The 18,553-nt window shown below is 49.0% G+C and overlaps 1 protein-coding gene across 1 annotated transcript in view; it reads right to left on the bottom strand.

Annotated features, from left to right (window-relative positions):
* ARK2C (arkadia (RNF111) C-terminal like ring finger ubiquitin ligase 2C) overlaps positions 1 to 18,553 on the bottom strand; it is a 44,532-nt gene that overhangs the window by 8,483 nt on the left and 17,496 nt on the right. Inside the window, exons 2-3 of the mRNA XM_086769818.1 lie at positions 2,043 to 2,352; positions 149 to 274 (exon numbers count right to left, since the gene is read on the bottom strand). Of these exons, the coding sequence (XP_086625944.1) occupies positions 149 to 274; positions 2,043 to 2,352 (436 nt within the window). The remainder of the gene's footprint in view (positions 1 to 148; positions 275 to 2,042; positions 2,353 to 18,553) is intronic.

Below are 18,553 nucleotides of genomic sequence, written 5' to 3' on the forward strand. Positions count from 1 at the left end.
ACACTCCCCACATTGTCTCTGTTGAGGTGCACCATTAACTTTCATGAAGGCATTGCTCCATGATGACATTCACCAACCCACCCTTGCAGCCTCCCCAGGACTTTTTGAACACCTCATTCAACGCATGAGTGAAATGTGGAAGACTTACCAGTCCGTGCCTTCTGCTAAATACCTGGGCTGGGGCCCCATGGGTTGTGGAGTTTGCAGTTGGTGGCTGAAGTCAAAGCTGGGGTGTAGCCGGTGAGGCTGAACGGACATGCGCTCTTGAGCCCGCCTGCGTGGAGGAGAAGACCAGCAAGTAAGTTAGCCCCGGGGCTGGCACTGATACGTACAGCTCCTGCTCTGAGCCCATGTCTATAAACCAGAGGAAAACCCAAATGGTTGGGTTTGTGAACATGTGTGCAAGACAAAAGAGTCCAGGCAGGTGTCAGGGATGGTGGGAAGAGGAACCCAGAGCTACGTCATTTACTCGTGGTCACCATGGACATAACACAGATCTCCACTCTCAGCCCCATGGTGTCCATGTACATTCAGTTTAAAAGAGATGCTATTTGGTGGCAACACGGAGAGAAAAAGAAGAAACCAAAAAACTTCTTCCTTGGAAGTTTTGTGCCATTGGCACCATTCTCTTTTTCTCCACCATCAGCCCCATAAACAACACACAAGATAAAACACATCCCTGGTTCAGCCGTTATCCATCATCACAAAGAAGCTGCAGGTTGTCTCGTCTCCCTGTGCAGTCCATAAACTCCTGGGGAACCTCATTCATAACAGGATTGCTCAGGAGTAACTGAAAGCAGAATTTACTCTCACTGGCCTTTGCCAACATTTCTCTGGATGATGGACAGGCCAGGCTGGGATCCAGCTCCTTCCCCCCCGGCAGTGCTGCCTTTACAGGCAGGAAAGGGAAAGTGATAGAGTATATAGCAAGGTTTTCCTAGGGATTTGAGTCTCTTCTGGTGATTATCGGCCGTTTGAATTACTCAGGGAAGGATCAGGAGCTGCTTGGCGCTCCTGCCCTTTTCCACACCAGATCCCACTTGCAAATGCAACACTGACAGCATTTACCAAAGCAGCTCCTGCGTGGAATTGTGTGCCATCCTTTTATTTGAGTTCAGCGTATGACTAAGAGAGAAACACTTGTATCATCGGTGCCTCAGCCTCGCACATATTTGCTACCCAGTTATTAACTAATCATTAAAACCACCTAAAATCCAGCTTATGCAAAACAAAACAAGGATGAGAACACACAATTTTCAGCAAGAAAATCTGATATGGAAATAAAGTGTTTTCTGTCTGTAGCATTGAAGCGTTATCGCAGACTCCTCCTCTGATTCTTGATCCGTGGGTACAACCCACAAATAGCTTCCATATGTTTCCAAAAAAAGCAGTCCTCTCCTACATGCTATCTAAAACCCTCTCTCAAGAAACACAATCAGGACAAGACCAGGCATCCATTTCCACCTCTGCTGAGTTACAGTAATTCTCTCCACAGTCATCAGCCCAGTCTGAATTTAGGCTGCTTTCCGTGACTGAATGTGCTGGAGGTCAACGGTGTCATTCCCTCATGGAGTTGGGAAGCCTACCTAGACCTAGAGGAGCACACTCTTCATGTCTCTTAAAGGTTCCTTCCAACCCAAACTATTGATTCTATTATTCTATGTGCAAAACCTGACAGGACAGGTGGATACAACTTCTTACATGTTTTTTGAAACAGCAGCTACGAGGAGGTAGCTCATGGATGCAGTCTATTCTCTCTCTGTCATGCAGGACAAGTTCACTGTGACACCAAGGTGTTCGCATCACGGTGTTACCATCCTATAGGTCACCTTAGGACATACTAGATGAGCATTATATGGAGCCTGTTGGGAAAGGTCCAAGCCCTGCAGCTTCCCTTCTGGTGGATGAACTTCGGGAGTACACAAATGAACGTCTGAAGAAAACCCAATGTTGCCAACACATACCACTGGGATTTTGCAGAAGCCAATTTGCTGAGTGATGTAGCTTCCCAGCATCCTTCAAGAAGAGTAAGACCCCCTTACCTGGGATGGGGCATGAGCCGGCGGTGCTGTGCCTCGAGGAGCTGCTGCTGGAGGAGGTATTGCTGGTGAAGCGCCTGAGGTAGGAAGGAGGGTCCGGCCACGTCCTGGAAGGGCAGGGCTGGCACCGGGGCCAGGGGCTGGTGCAGGGGACCGCTGTGCTGGTGTGTGGGGGCCATGTGGGGGGTCAGCCCCGGCTGGGGCTGCACTGCGTGAGGCAGGGTGAAGTCGGCAGAGAGCTGAGGCTGGGGACCCAGGTGGAAGTGCCGGCAGGAGGTAGCATGGGGATGCTGAGACCTTTGAAAAGGAGCACCTGGAAGAGAAGAGCACAGCTGTCACAGGGGCTCGTAGCGGCCAGGGCACCCCAGCCCCTGTGGTTGCCCAACTAGGGCAAGAATTCAGCAAAAAGCTGTTTGTCTCCTCTGTCAAAAGGTATAAAAAAGAGAGAACAGGTCACTTGATGTTGATTAGATGGAAAAAATGTTGATTACATGGAAAAATGTTGATTTTGACTAATAGTTTCTCTCCTCCAAAAAACTTTGGAACCAAAACATGGATTTGGGTTCAAAGTGACTTTTTGGCTCCAAATTGAAGTGTATACTGATGAAAACTGTTTTGATTTGCCTGTCTTAAAGAGAAAATTAACAAATAAATTAATAGGGCCTCTAGCGATAGGACAAAGGGTAATGGCTTTAAACTAAAAAAGGGCAGATTTAGACTAGATGTAAGGAATAAATTTTTTACACTCAGGATGGTTAAACACTGTCCCAGGTTGCCCAGAGAGGTGGTGGATGCCCCATCCCTGGAAACATTCCAGGCCAGGTTGGCCGGGGCTGTGAGCAACCTGATCTGGTTGGAGATGTCCCTGCTCCTTGCAGGGGGGTTGGACTGGATGGCCTTGAAAGGTCCTTTCCAACCCAAACCATTCTGTGATTTTATGAAAAAGCCTCAACATTTTAGAAAAGGGAAAAAAAAAAAATCTTCTTTTCTAAAATATATTTTCATGGGTTATGAGCTCAGAGAAGTTTTCAAAGCTTGCTGACTTCTCACACAATTCAAGGTATTTCTTTGCCTGCCTAAAAATATCTCTTAGGCAAGGAAATAATCTCTGCTCTAAGAAACTGTCTCTTGCTGACTGCAGGACATGAATGAGACACCTTCCACCTCTAAGAGCTGGGATTAAGACTGTAGGTCTTTGCTGAGACCCTTCAATAACCTGTCCTCATGAGCAGCCTGCAGGGAGACAGCGGCCGCAGGAAACACAACCCAGACTGCTATGAGACCAGCCATGAAATTGATGGCAATGAGGAAGAAATGAGGTGTGAAAGATATCCACAGCAGAGGCATTTTGCAAAACATCTGGCTCTGGCTTGCACCTCCCTCAAGATCCTTGCTTGGATGGGCCCTTGGCCCAATCCGGCATATCAATTCCAACGTTCCTGGAGCATTTAAAGGCATCGCAGCAAAACTTTTTGTTCTTAAACTAGGGAGAATGGCAGCTCAGAGGTGAAGGATGAGACTTGAGTAAGGCTCTTAGAGATGCTTCTCTCCTGAGGATCAACCCCAGGATAGGACACCTACTCTTTTATGCAGTCTTTTGAACACCTCATCTTCCTAAAAAATAATCTTTTTTTTTTTTTCCCAAGGAACATCAGCGCCGAGAGACACAGAATGCCATCCTAAGACACAGGCCAGACATGCCCATGGTGCCTTCTTTGCCCAGATCCCTTCTGCTCACATCTCACTTCTGCCAGCCAGTCCACCACAGTAGCTCAGGGAGCCCTGAGTACTTTCTATTCACATCCATATGGAAATGGAAGATGCACAAAGCGAGCCAGATGCCAGAAAAAGAAACAGTGGGAGAGGACCTAACAGAAACAAATGGTTTGCAAAACCGTGCCTAAGTAATTACACATGGTATCTCTTAAATGCAAAATAATCCTCTGTAGTGGATTGTTGCCCAGCAGGCAACAATCGCGTGTGCCACTAGTAGTAGAACTACTAGAGATAATTTCTCATGCCATCAGACAACAGCATGATTCGACTACCTTATTAATTAAAATCCAGAGGAGGTGGGATGAGACCTGCCCTTTCTCAACAATGGAGCTGCAAACCCAGACCCAGGAGCCATCCATGTACCCCATCCCTCTGGTACTGCACGTTATATTTGCTGCCGTCGTCTTGGGCCCAGTTCATCGTACCCCACTGACAGGTAAAGGCTGAGCAAAGAAATGAGGGTCCTGTGCTGCCTTGGCCCATTGCTCAAGCTGAGCAACACCACAATCACAGGGAGATGCCTCCTAACGGCCGTGTTTGCTGGGTACGTGCAGAGCAACACATGGTGAAGGACCACAAGTCCTCCCAATTGAAAATGGCTACGGAACATCACAGGTGAGCCATTTTACACCTCCAGGTCTTCATAGCTCCTGAAGACAAGGTGCTAGAGCAGCTTAGAGTGCTAATCTCTCTGTACACACAAACAGACCAGCCTGTGCCACCAGCCAGCGGTTTAGCTGTATTTCAGACAAAACTGACTTAGGAGGACACAAGACAATTAAGTTTAGTGATATTGCCCCACATTTACTGGGGCAAATTTTGTAGTACATAAGTAAAGCAGAAAAAGCCAGTGTCTCATCCTCTGCTTCTCTCATCTCTTGATGCCTGGTGCAACCTTAGCCAAGGATTTCCAGCCTTTTGCTGTATCTTAGGAGGCCTTAGTCTAATTTAGTGAAACATCTGCAGGGCCATTGATGCCAGGGCCATGATGAACTAAAGATCACAGGGTGGGCAGACCATCCTGTCAGAGGTTTTGACCTGGATTTCTCCTCCCACACCAAGACAGTCTTGCAAGGAACTTGGTCATACATGTCCCTGAGATCCAGAAAGTGGAAACTTTACCTCTCATGTCTGGGCAGGAAGGCATACACAGCCCGTGTAGAGCCAACATAACCTAAAGTAAAAGCCTAACCCATTTTGTTTTGGTACAGAGAGTTAATTTGCCTTGTTTTTAGGCACTAGGCAATTAAAACAAGCACTTTTTAGTATTTTTTTCTGGTACCTACTGGTGCAATTATGCATTTTCCTCTGTAGGAAACATACTATCAGGATATGACCGAGACCATATGATTAAATAAAACCCATCAATTTGTCTTAACATAATTCATTATCTTGTGTTGTAACTGTTCATTCCCTACAACTAATCCAATTGCTGATGAGCATTTTGACAGCAAAGCGAAGACTTTGGGGAATACTTCAGTAAATCTATGCTTATTAGCAGTCATCAAATCGTACAGCTGGCATCACCGAAGCAGCTTGCACAGCAAAGAGCCAGTCCTTGCCAAGTGTGGTACTGTTGGACCTCAGAAAGCCCTGGCAAATAACAGGGCACAAGACAACATTTCATCTCTGAGTTTATCCTGCAGACACCAGCTGAGCAGTCTTGCTCCCGGTAACTCACCATGACCAACACCAGAATCTGGCTCGCAGACGCTCACCGCTATTCAGCATAAGGGAGGATCTCACGCTAGCAATGTCCATGAATGATTACTCTGCTGGCACATCTTCCTTCTCTTTCCCAAGCTGCAGTGTGGTGCTAGGTCACGTTTGCATTGGAATGGACAAGCATTGCCAATAAAGTGCTAATTTGATTCATGGGTTTAATCTGCTTTTTGCCTGGATAGCAGTGTCTGCCACAGAGGAGGGCAATCCATGACTAAAAGCCACTCCAGATACCCCACTCCAGCTTTTGTTTTTACTCCCCAGAATAAGGGCAGCGCTGATATTTTTATTAGCTAAGCTTTGAGGACAATTCTGCAGCAAAGATGATGAGGTTGGAAACTGTTCCTATCAAGCTCCAGAGCCACTAATCGCACCCACCATGAACCACGTTCCCCATCGCCTGCCCCAGTGGCGGCTGCAGAAAGGCAGTGTTGCTCTGGGACTGACAAGGCAGGGACCTTTTGCCAGCTCAATGAGCTCAAGTTTTGGCCCTCATCCTACAGAATTATCCTTCTCCATTGGGATACCTTGATTTTGCAGGAAGAGGGGTCAGCCAGATCTTGGATGGGTTTTTACGGCCTAGCCCAAAGGCATCTACCAGGTTGATCAGTTTCAGCGGCCTTTGCTGCAAACACTTCTCTCCTCCAGCTGAAGAGGGAGGGGGTAGCCCCATGTCCTTGCTGCAGAGGCGATGTAGTCCTCACCAGCCCTGAGAAGCTTTTGACCTGAGGCCAACCTGGAAACATGTGTCCCTGTGTCCAGCCTGGTCAGGAGGTCAAGGTCCACCCTGCTGCCTAAGGCTCATTGACCTTCTTCTCCCAGTGGCATGAGTAACTCCAGCTGCTCATACCTGGAGCTGTGGAGGACAGATTTCCCTGGGCTTGCTCTCAGGCTGCCCACCAGCCAGAAATCCTTCTTTCCTTGTCCTGTTGCTTCTTCCTTTCATTTAAATGCTGTTGCCGTGGCAGATGATGACAGCTCAGAGCAACATCAGATCAGCAGCTCTGAGATGAGCAATGCGTCACATCTGTGTCAGCAAAGCAGACAACATAACCAAGTTTTGTGCAGCCTTCCATTAACTGGTTGAGGGCAAATGTCACTGGGATCAGAGACTTCTGTCTCAGTGTAAGCATCTGAACAGAGTTATTTCTTAGCAGAGCAGGGGCAGAGTATTTCCCCCTCTTCTTTGCCTCTCTTCTCCCTCTCCATATTATTTTCTCAAGCTTTTCTGTTGACCCAATACATTTGCAAAGTCTGCTGTCTTTCTAGCCTGCCCAGCCACCCATTCTCCCAGCTTGGACAACCCTTATTGCCTTATACCCCTCTGGCTTCAGCTAAGCCTCAAAGACAGATAATGTCTGAGCCCAACTAATCCAGGTCTAAAAAGTGCCCTGCAAAAGTCTAAAGGTTTGCCCTAAGACATGGAGGCAAAGATGGGATCCAGTGGAGACATGAATCTGGTCTTCAGCAAGCCAAGCTATCTGTGGGGTAGGAAAGAGGAGCTACTTTGTCTTCTGACATGCCTAGGGCCAAGCCTGGCTCAAAAGATGCTACGGCACAGTGTGATGGTATAGGACCATGTGGCAGTGGGTGCCCCATCCACCTTGTACCTTTGGGTGAGTGCCAGCAACACCTTCCTGCCTTGTGTGATGCTCTGATAACCACTGCATCTACTCCCCCTTGGATTCTTCTGTCACATCACAAAGCTAAAGTCAGCGCCAGGGCTGGAGCACCTCTCTTATGAGGACAGAGCTGGGGTTGTTCGGCCTGGAGAAGAGAAGGCTCCAGGGAGCAGCCTTCCAGTGCCTAAAGAGGACCTACAAGAAAACTGGAGAGGGACTTTTGACAAGGATATGTAGTAATAGGGCAAGGGGTAATGGTTTTGAACTAAAAGAGGGCAGATTTAAATTAGATATGATGAAGACATGTTTTACACTGAGGGTGATGAGGCACTGTCCCAGGTTGCCCAGAGAGGTGGTGGGTGCCCCATCCCTGGAAACATTCCAGGCCAGGTTGGATGAGGCACTGAGCAACCTGATGTGGTTGGAGATGTCCCTGCTCCTTGCAGGGGGGTTGGACTGGACAGCCTTAGAAGGTCCCTCCCATCCCAAACTGTTCCATGATTCTGTGATTCTAAGGGGTGGTGGAATTGGCGCTTCATTAATCCCCACCACTGCCAGAATATGGAATGCAGATCCACGGCTGCCCCGACTGGTCTGGCTCACCTCTGCTACCATGCCAGATAGTGTGGCTTCATGCCATGATGTCGAGGGCCCCCGTGGAGCTGGGTCTGTTGCATTCCCCACAGCTACGCAGCTCAGTGACACCCTGGCCCCATCTTCCTAGCTGCACCGTGAGGACTATCTTCTACTAAAAAGCCCGCGGGGAAGATTGCTTAACAGCTATTTACAAAGCACCCAAAACACTTAGCTCGAAGATGGCATTACAGGCTGCAGTCTCAAACCGAGGAGGTATAAATTTGTTTTTAGAAAGCCAAGAGATGATATAGGCATGTGGATAGTTGAACCTGTTCGGCTGCTAACCACCGCGCTGCTTCCACCCTTCATTCAAGCAGGCTCCGAATGCGGCGGAAACCCGCGGGGAAACTCATCACGTCCTACTCGCCACCGCTTTCTCACTTCCACAGCTTTTTTTTTTTTTTCCCCGTAGGTTCTACAGTTATATTTATTGTTTCTGTACATTATCTGAAGCAGCCTGGACTTTTTTTCATTAAAAGAAATGCTCCCAATTTCCTCACGCCCCCAGGTGAACCCTGTAAATGACAAGTTCGTATATTTTTGCAGATTGATATGTAACATTGAGTCACAGAGATTTACTGGTCTAATACTGAGTATTTTCGTCACCAGGGATTTTCCTTTAGCATCAGTCAGGATTTGACTATGCATATGCACATGCAAATTTATCCATCCACCAATATTTCACCCAGAAAAGCTCAAGGGATCCATGTGCTCGCTAAACACTGACCCATCTCGGAGATGCAAAGCCCCAGGGTAATCCCTGCAGAGAGACAGGGAATGCTACAAGCTTTTATGAAAACAAAACCCCAGAAAGCAGAACAATTTATTTCCACCTCCCTTACTCGTGGCAACAATATTTTTTATCCAGTTGGGCTGCAGGCAGGGGATGCAGGATCAGGCCCGGTGCTGCTGGGGATAGGTATCTTGAGCAGACAGCTGTAGCCCAGGGAGCCCAGCTGCCTTCAAAAGGAAAACAAAATCTGTCTTATGCTGTTAGGCCGCCTGTGATGCATGTGAATTTTTCCCCTGGGTAAGGCAACCTGGCCGGCTTGCTGAGGCGTTCGCGGTCTGCGCGTGAGTACGCGAGGGCCGGAGGGTGGCGGGGAGGCTGGAGCTGTTTGTGCCTCTCGATCCCATCATGGCAGAGAGGGAGATGGCAGCTCCCAGAGAGCCCTGGCTTCACTCACTGACAGATATTGCAGCTGTGGAAGATCTGCCCATCGCAATCGGTCCAGCCAGGGGACGGAGACGCGCCGTCTCGGCCGTTTCACCCCTACAATCCCTCCTCCTGCCCTGGGAAGGCAGATAAACCCCATAAATCAGAGCCATCTGGGTGCCTCTACCAGCACCAAGCTCTGGAGTCTACCAAGCTTTTAACAGCCCAGGGGCCTGCAGATTGTTTCCCTGGATGTCCATTAACATTCCCCTCGGAGGCAGTAACGCGGTGGGAAGTTAGCGTCAGTCCCAATGGTATACAGCCAATAAACCGTGAGAGCAGCTCCAGCTTCAAGTGGCACACAGAGCAGGACCTCCGCGGGGACAGGCGCAAACGAGCTACAGATTGCCTGGCGCCATCGGTTGCGTGTTAGCCCTGCATTCACAAATTATTTGTGAATATACCCTTATTAAATGAGTTAAACTGACTTACTAGTGGGAAAGGAGGGGCTACAATGCACTTGGAAAACACAAAAATAAACTTCCAGACCAAATCCACTGTGTAGTCATCTGCATAAAAATTTAGCGGTCTTGCGCAGAGGGAAGAGATTGGGGCAGGGAGGGTGGAAGAGGAGAAGGAAAGAATTTGAGAAAAGTTTATCAGACGGGGAGGAATCTGTCTCACTTTCAGCACCTTCACCAACAGCTTTATCATTTCATTTAGTGAATGGCAAGAACCATGCCAAAAATAACAGGCAGTCAGCTCAAACCCAGCCCAGGGTGCAACAACCATCCCACACACCTAGTGTCATGCAACAGGTCGCAGACCCCAGCGCCAGCCCGCGGCTGGGCAAAGAGCATCCCTGGCACAAGTTAGTGAAGGATAAAGAGCATTTTCATTTGCCTTATTTGTTCAGGCTGTGCAGCACCAGGGAGAGAGTCAGGTTGGGCAAAGGGCTGGTCTGTGGTGGTCGGTGGGGCACGGTTGGGTCCTGGGTGGAAATATAAGGTTTTGGAGGTTCATCATCCTCCTGCTCAAAGTCTTGCACATTTGAAGGAAAACATCTGCAAAGGGGTCATCTATCATCATTCAACATCCTCTCACCCTAACAAAGCCTCTCATTAATTGCTGAGTGGCATGAGCCGGCATGGCTGGAGCACAAGCTCGCACACACACCCGTGGTCCCTGACACTGAGCAGAGCATCTCCTCTCCTGCACACCACAGGGTGAAACCACATGCAGCCCTGATGCCCCCCCAAAAAAGCCAAGGTGGGACTCCTTCCAGAGCCTAGACTCAGCAATTAAAATAAAAAATAAAACACTTGCAACTGGCAATAAGCCATATTTGTCAGCATATCTAAGTCAGCACTGAAGCGATGCTGAGTGGTGGGGGTGGGGAGCAGCAAGAGCAAGTGATGGGATATGGCCAGGAAGCCTGGACCCATCACAGGAGAGAGATGTCTGTTTATACAGCACTGGATGAGGGCTTTTTCCCCACAACCCTTTTCCGCTAGCTTCAGGGGAAAAAAAAAAAAGTTTTGTTGAAGATGATGTTTCACAGGAACATGTTGAATTCAGCAATATTTTCCAAGGAGGAAGGAGAAACACTTCGGCAGCGTTGCTACACTTAAATCCGTCTTTTTGCTTTTATACTTCACACTATGTTTTAATTATAGCTTTATTTTCATGTACGGCATTCAAGGGTGTATTTAAGATTTTTGGATCATTACACCAAGGAAAAAAAAAAAGCCAAATAGCACTGAAATAAAATGTTTTCTGACATTTAACAGTCCCAGTTTCACTCCTTCCCACCCAGGCTCTCGCGTGCCTTGAGGGATGGGTGGCCCTGGTAGCCTGGTACGATGTTTCCCACCCAATCCAGCTCTTCCTCCCCAGACTCCCTTGTTTCTCATGGTTTTGGGCCCAGCTCCACATATCTGCCAGGAAAGGGTGCTGGAGGTGACATGATTTTCGGAATGTTGCAAAACCCCTCTGCAACGTTTTTTTTTATAACGCTTCTCATTTCTGTTTGGTCTGAAGGCATCAGAAAGGATGGGGAATGAATGGCTGACAGGAATCACTCTCCTCAACTGCCACATCTCAGGTCTGAATGACATTTTTGGGCTACTTGGCCATTTCCAAACCCCGGTGCTGCCAAGGGCAGAGAGGGTTTGGCTGGTACCTGAACTTAAGGCAACTCTTGAGGCTTTGCTTATCAGCCATGCAACCCAATGTGCTCACCCGTCCTTTCTCCCTCACCATCACCCCAGCCAGCTCTTTCGTGTAACCCAAGTCCAGGGAAGGTAAACAGCATTGGAGCTTTTCCCAGTTGATTGGTAGGGACATGGGCTCAACGACTCTTCTCCAAGTTTTGGACTGTTAGCCCAAAAAAAAAAAAAAAAAAGTTGAAAATGGAGTTGGTGGGAGCCAGGGGTCCTTTTAGCCAACGGAGGTGAGAGAGCTCATCTTTTTGTGGTAGTACATTACTAGAAGGATGTTATATCCACATGAATTAAGCCCCAATCCAGAAATGGGAAAATTAATCCGAGGAAAGAATTACTCCTTGACTTACTTAAAAAAAAAAAAGAAGTCCTGACTTGACAGAGGTCTATTGCTTCGCTCTGCCCGCAATTAGAAATGGGGAAGCACTTGGAGTGAGCCCTATCCCTGCCCTTGGGAATGTAAAATTGTGCTGACTTTTGCACGCAGGAGCCTTCGACTTTGACAGGCAGCAGTATGCTGCAGCCAGTTGTTTGGAAAGGGAAATTCAATACTTGGGTTTCCAGTGATTCCTTGCTTTCACAGTGTCCAAATCCCTCCCCAGACATTTGGAAGTGCTCAGCACCTGCCTTAAACCACCCTTAACTTCTCCTAATGACCAGACAGAGGGCTTGCAGCAGCTCCCTCCTATCAGTAATGATATGTGGGACATTCAGAAACAGGCAAAAAGCCAAAATTGTGGGGAAAAACCTAGCTAGATGTTGCAAGGACCTGGCGGGATCTCAGGTGTTGTGCTGCATTGCTCATGGATCCCCTTAATTCTGCGACAGCCCAAACAAAAACCCTCCCTCCAAATGCTGCCAGAGTTGGTGGGTCTGAAATCCAAATGCAACTTTACCCTTCTCTGGAGAAGGCGTTAACGGGAAGAGCCAGTGCTCTCAGCTGTATCTTCTCCCTGTTTAAGCAGAAGGCTTTGTGACCCCACCTGGTCTCAAAGCTGCGTCTTCTCAGCATCAGTCCTTGCCATGCTGCAGCAACTCATCCCATGGGCACGCAGGAACCAGGGCTTATCCACAGTCCTGGCACAGCCCGGGGATGGGACTGCTCTGCCCCATGAGGCTCTGGGGATGCAGGGACAGCATGCCAAACCTGTGCCGGCCCCAATATCCCCTCCCTCCGTCTCCATTTTACATGTGCTGATTTCCCCCCAACCCATGTTTTAAATGAGACTGTAATAACCATCCAGGTTTTTCTGCTGGATTTATTTATCTGCAGCTGAAGCCCAGAGGAGGGAGATCCCACCCAACACGTCTGTACCGCTCCAGAATGAGTGGCAGTGATTTGAGGAGCAGGTTTGGGAAAGCGGTGGAGCGTTTCACCATTTCTGGGAACGGCACATCAGATTGGATGGGGGATGTTTTTGCAGTCCAGCCTTTCTTCTTTGCTGGCTCGCTGGCAAATCAGCCCCAAAGCCAGAACTTTTTGACAGCGGAGAACAGCTCAGTTTTGTTTTTCCCAGCATCTGCAGAAATGTACCACCAAAACCAGCTGTGTGACCTCACAGAGAAAGCACAGTGTTGGGAAGCAGCAAGAAGTCAGGCTGCCTATTAAAGAAAAGGAGGTGGCAAGCGCTGGTTGTGTCATTAGCGCAGCTATTAACGCTGACGGCTAATTAAGTTTGTAGTGGGGAGAGGTAAAGATGAAAGTCAGGACATGGGACATTCCTGGACTGGGGATTGGTCAATCCCATCTTGCAGGTCACCTTCTGGATTTCATCCTAAACCTCACAGAGACATGCCAGGTGCCATGCGCAGCATTAACCAGGCTGCACAAGACCCTCAGGAAGGCAACACTGCAGCATGTGTGGTACCTGCTGCCCAGGGAAGCCAATATACTGTATGGTCCTCCTTGATTTTTTTTTTTAGACACCACCCAGAAACCACACCAAAAAATAGGTTGGACCTATTTGCCCTCCCAGCATCGCGGTAGCAGCCAGGGCCTTGGTCCATCCGAAGGACCAAAGCTGAAGAGAAGCCGCATGAGATGCGGTGGGTGCCAGCAGCAAGCTGGCGCAGGTCAGGGTGGCTCAGTGGCTCCTTATGCTGAACTGGCTTGAACTGGGAAAAGCCCAGCTACCATGAGTCTTGACGGGCCATGTCCTGGCAATTCCCCTTTTATGCTCCATGAACAAGAAGTCTGTAGCTAAAAATCAAAGACCCTGGAAGCCTGTTCCCTATTAAACTTAATATCCTGAATTTTATAGGTATGTATTTTTATAGGTATCTCTCTCTCACTGAGAGCGAGCGAGCTGTGTTTAAAGTACAAGTAAAACATCAGTTTCTCGATACAGAAATAGCTCTTCCTTTACATTTCTGCACGAGTTAGTGCTGCTAAGCCTGCTGTAATAACATATAAGCAAAAACTCTACCCAGACAGCAAGAAATATGTATTTTACAGGGCTAAATGTAAAGTCATCCAACTAAGAAAAACCATACAGGTCCTATCTGCAGGCTATCCGAGGGAAAGAGATTTTTGGTAATCAGCAAACCGTGAGCTCACAGAGCACCAGCAGCATCCCGAGGCACAAGGGCTCGCTATACGAAAAGCAGGAGGTGGGGTTACGTGGGAGTAGTAACCTGCTTGTGTTGGTGACAATGCCAGGAAAGGAGGCTCGTAGAGGAGCCCAAGGGTGTCATGTGTGTGCCCTGGAGGGAGGGACCGCAGGAAACCTGTGTCTCCATGTCAGAAAGAGCAAAAATGAAACCATGGTTGAGCGTAGCCTAAAACGGTGCCTTGCACTGGCTGAGCAGGATGAGGCTCATCAACACCCGTTGGCCAAGACCAACCTGCAGTCAACATGGGCTGAAACGCCAGGCACCACATACCCACAGCCCAAATCCCCTCCTCAGCACCAGGGCTGACAAAGCCCAGGCTGAATGGCTTCCTAAAGGACATCCCCTCACTTGGGTAAGAATTAATTTTGGGATGTGGGATGGAGAAGGTGACGACAGCCGTCCCTTCTGGCACGAAAATCAACCCTATTGTGGGTATCTCCCCCCACTGCTGAAGTCAAAGGAAGCTGATTGCAAGGAACTAATTTTTCCACCTCAATGGGAATAGGAAATCAGGTTCCCTGCTTATTCCATCAAGGACATCCTGCAGGGCTGCAGGTGGCCCAGCAGCAACCAGGTAGGATGCTGCAGGTATGGCTCCACATCACAAGGCAGCATCTCATTTCCCTGCAGCCAGCCTCTGAAACAGAGAGTCAAGACTCAGAGAGTCAAGACTAAGTCAATGTTTCCGTCATCAACCTCACTTTCGAGGGGCCCGTAACTCCCGACACTCGTGCTTTTGTGAGGCCAAAACTTGGCACAGAAGCACACAGCCTAGATGCAGTTTTATTTGGTAATAAATAGCTTAAATCTCATAAGCCTTTTTTTTTTTTTTTCTGGCTTAAACAAGTAAAATGGGAAAAGAAAAATGTGTGGGATTTTTTTTCCCCTACCTTCAGATAATTTTGGAAAAATAGCTTGTGCTGAAGAATGGAAGGGTTTTTTTTTTCAGATACACACAGTCCACAATGCTATTTCTCACCCGTATGTTGCCTTTTAAATATCTGCTCTCTAACAGGATCAATGTCTTTTGCCCAGCGCAGCACCGGCACTGCAGCCTGAGATTTCTAGGGCTGACTCACAACACCAGGTTATTCAATCAGTGGCACATTAAGCCTGATGTTTGGGAAGAACTAAAACACAGCAAAATGCCCCAATTGATGTCGGTAACATTTCAAGGATGGATTGCTGTTTTATTTGCACCCCTGTGACACCCCACTTCTCCAGAGTCCAGGCAGTTATTGCAGCCCAGCACTTTCCAACCAGCCTCTGGGTGAGCGTTGGTCTTCATCAGCTATCTGCTGGGATTTTAGCATTTCCAGAATTACCCCAGACTCAGACTTTGCTCTACTGAGGCCAGCTACTTTCTGGTGGCCAAAAGCCAAGGAGGTGCCCCAAGCCCCCAGCCCAAAGGCTTGGCCGCCCTTCAAAAGTCCAGCTCAGCTGGAACAGAGAGAAATAGCAGTGATTTTTGCTCATATGGTCAGCTCCAGACATTGGAGGGTCCCCAGTGTGACACTGGGCTACTGCCCAGCGGGTGCCATTGTCCAAATGCTTTGTTATCTGTGGGGCTGGGATTTTTGCAGGTGGCAGTGGGGGACTGCCAGGTATAGGAACTTTGCACTGGTTTGGGGAACTGGGCTGATGTTGGGTCAGGGTCATGCAATGCAGACCAAGGAGGATGACGCAGATGCTAGTTTAGGAAAATGTTCTTTCATCAGGGTGAGGATCCTCCCGTAGTCCCCTCTGAGCCACATCCACATTTACTGGGAAGGAGGATCGAAGGCAACCCTATACGGTTGGAAATTTTCCCCCAGAATAGCCTCCCACCAAGTTCTCCATCTCAATGCTGGGCTTGCAACCCAACAGCATGCACAGAGCCTCTCCACACCCTTGTCCCACGTCTCATCCTTCCCAAATCCTGACAGACCCAATGAAGAATTACTTGCAAGAGAGGTACAGGGAATCTACTGGTTGGGAGGTCCCAGTCTGCCATTAGCCCCGCATATGTGTAGTCTCCAGGAGGAGTGGCATAGCCCACTGTTCTGGTTTTATTTAGTGAGGGGGGGCTATGGTGGCAGCTTCTGTAAGAAGCTGATAGAGGTTTTTTCCCCTTTGTTCAGTGGACTTGGCGGGGCCTAGGGCGGACCCGCTGCTGGCCAGGGCCGAGCCAATTGGTAGCAGAATGTTCAGTCATAACGCCTCTGCGAAAACGTATTTAAGAAGGGGAAAACAGAAAAAAGGAAAAGAGAAGATGTGAAGCAGCTGAGCGGGGGCAGAGAGGAGGAGGCGCGAGCCTTGTGGGCCTTGCAGGCCTCACCCTCTGGCCTCCCGCCGGGCAGCCGACTGGGCCCGACTCAGCCCGGCCTGGCTGCAAGAAGTGGAGAGGAGATGAGATGTGAAGAGAGCCTGAGAGGCGTCTGCCTGAGCCGGTTGTGAAGAATTTCTGGTGAGAGGAAGGCTGCAGACACCAAGGTCAGTGCAGAAGGAGGGGGAGGAGTAACACTGCTCCCGGCAGAGATTCCCCTGCAGCCCGTGGTGCAGCCCATGGTGAGGCCGGCTGTGCCCCTGCAGCCCATGGAGGCCCACGGAGGAGCAGAGATCCCCCTGCAGCCTGGGGAGGACCCCACGCCAGAGCAGGTGTAGGCCTGAAGGAGGCTGTGGCCCATGGAGGGCCCGCACTGGGGCAGGAGGGACGGCACCCCGTGGAAAAACAACCCACCAAGGACTGTAGCCCATGGGAGAGACCCCACACTGGACCAGGGGAGTCTAAAGAAGCAAACTCGGCCATCTTAAACAGAAAAGCTGCTGCAGAGCTAAAAGATTAATCCACATCAATATTAAAGACACAGAAACTATGAACAAATCCAGAACGAGCCAAGCTAGGTGACGAGGGAGGCCCGTACGCAAACCTGTAACCCCTGGTTTCAGGTCTTCTCTGGCTGCCACGGGAGGAATGAGGGGCTTGAACAGATCAGGAGGAAAGGGACCCCAGTCAGAAAGTCTGCTCCCTCCTTCGAGCAAAACACAACCTCTAGCAGTCTGCTCCCCATCAAACGAGTTCAGGCAGTGCTAAACCGAGCATGACAGGGCAGGAGGCTGGTCTGGGCCCAGAGACCCAGCACCGCATCAACCCCTTGGTTGGACATGGTGGGCACCTCATGAGATGGACAGCACTGAGGACCTGGGGGAGCTGCTGAGAGAAGAAAACACTTCTCAGCAGGGGATAAACCAAACCAGGCGGCCTTAAGTCACCCGAAGGAAGGGTTACCAAGGCAATGGGAGGCAAGATTATCTCTCTTCACTGTTTTCTCTCAAAGAGCTGCTCCTCCTGTAGCACGCAGGAGCAAACCGCCCGGCTGGGACCCGAGCTGACCTCCCATTCTGATTTTTACTGTTCCTGACAGTGGCTTTACCGAGCCCACTCAAACAGAAACATTTCTCCTCTGTCACATGGATGTTGCTTTCATTGCATCTACCTTGCAAACCTTCACGCTGCCATTCAACATAACTGGCAGGCACAGTAGGCAAGAGTAGGCTATACAGCCCTCAGCCTCGCTGGACCAGCAAACCCCATCTGAGAAGCCCAACTTAAATGATGCATCCACCCACGTATTTTCAGGATCAGTCAGCTCCTGCCATGTACAAGGTGAGATTTCTGTCATGCCGATGCGTTACTCCATCTTTCCTCCTCATCTGCAGGGTGTCTCATATGGGCTTTGAGTGGGTTTAATGGGTATAAGATTCAGCTGCTTCTCAAACTCCTGCTCCTGGACCACTGGATGTTGTGGGAGACCCACTGTCGGACACCAGAAATCAGTCCAGGGAGAATTACTGAACCTGATGAGACCAGCCATCCGTTGTCAGCACAAGAGCTGAGGAATTTGCCAGCTAATTAGCGCAACACCAGAAGGCTGGTGGCCTGGGGGAAAAGTCTGCAGCTTTGTCGACCTCTTTCCATCAGCTTAAACTGATGCTTTGACTCCGCTTTTCCCAGAAAAAAAATTAGTCACCAGTACAGTTCCTGCATGGGCAACTTTTATGTCAGATGAAGCCTTTAAAAGACCAGATTTTCAAATAAATAGAGGATGTGGTGATGTACCCAATGGACATCCAGAAACAAAGACCCAAGCAGATGCAACCACGCAGCAGATGATAGCCCAACAGGACGGACCGTTCCCACCTCCCTGGGAGCCTAAACACGCAGTTAATCAATCCCAGACTGGCTGAAGCCTTCCTCCACCCCCAGAAACTCATCTTTCAAAGTGGTTGTCCATCCATTGAGGCCATGCCCAGAAGCCAGGTCGGGATGCTGGTATACAGATAAGACTGTCTCACAGCTGCTGATTAAACTGGGAGGATGAGGGTTGGCAAAATGCCAAGTTAATTAGTGCTAGCTACATGATCTACCAGTCCCTTTTGGCTTTAAAAAAAAAAACAAAAAAACAACAAACTAAGAATTTTCAAAATTCTTTTTCGCATACCTCACCAGCCTGACATTTCCCTTGGATTTGCTTTTCCTGAAGTTGCATCTCTCTTTCACAGGGGGCTTGTGCCATTTTTAGACACTGTGAGTTTGAACATGTGGCAGAAGGAACTGGGAGCCTTTATTGCTCTTGGCCTTTCAGAGAGGATGGACTAATCTTTGGCTGATATTTAGCAGAGGCTTGTGGTGCCACACACAACCTCCTGCTTGAATAGGGTACGACCTTTCAGCTTCATTTATGAGACCATCTGAAATGTGTTTGATTTCAATTCCTCTGCAGGGCC

Source organism: Chlamydotis macqueenii, chromosome Z (assembly GCF_036417535.1).
Source record: "Chlamydotis macqueenii isolate bChlMac1 chromosome Z, bChlMac1.mat, whole genome shotgun sequence".
Lineage (NCBI taxonomy): Eukaryota > Metazoa > Chordata > Aves > Otidiformes > Otididae > Chlamydotis > Chlamydotis macqueenii.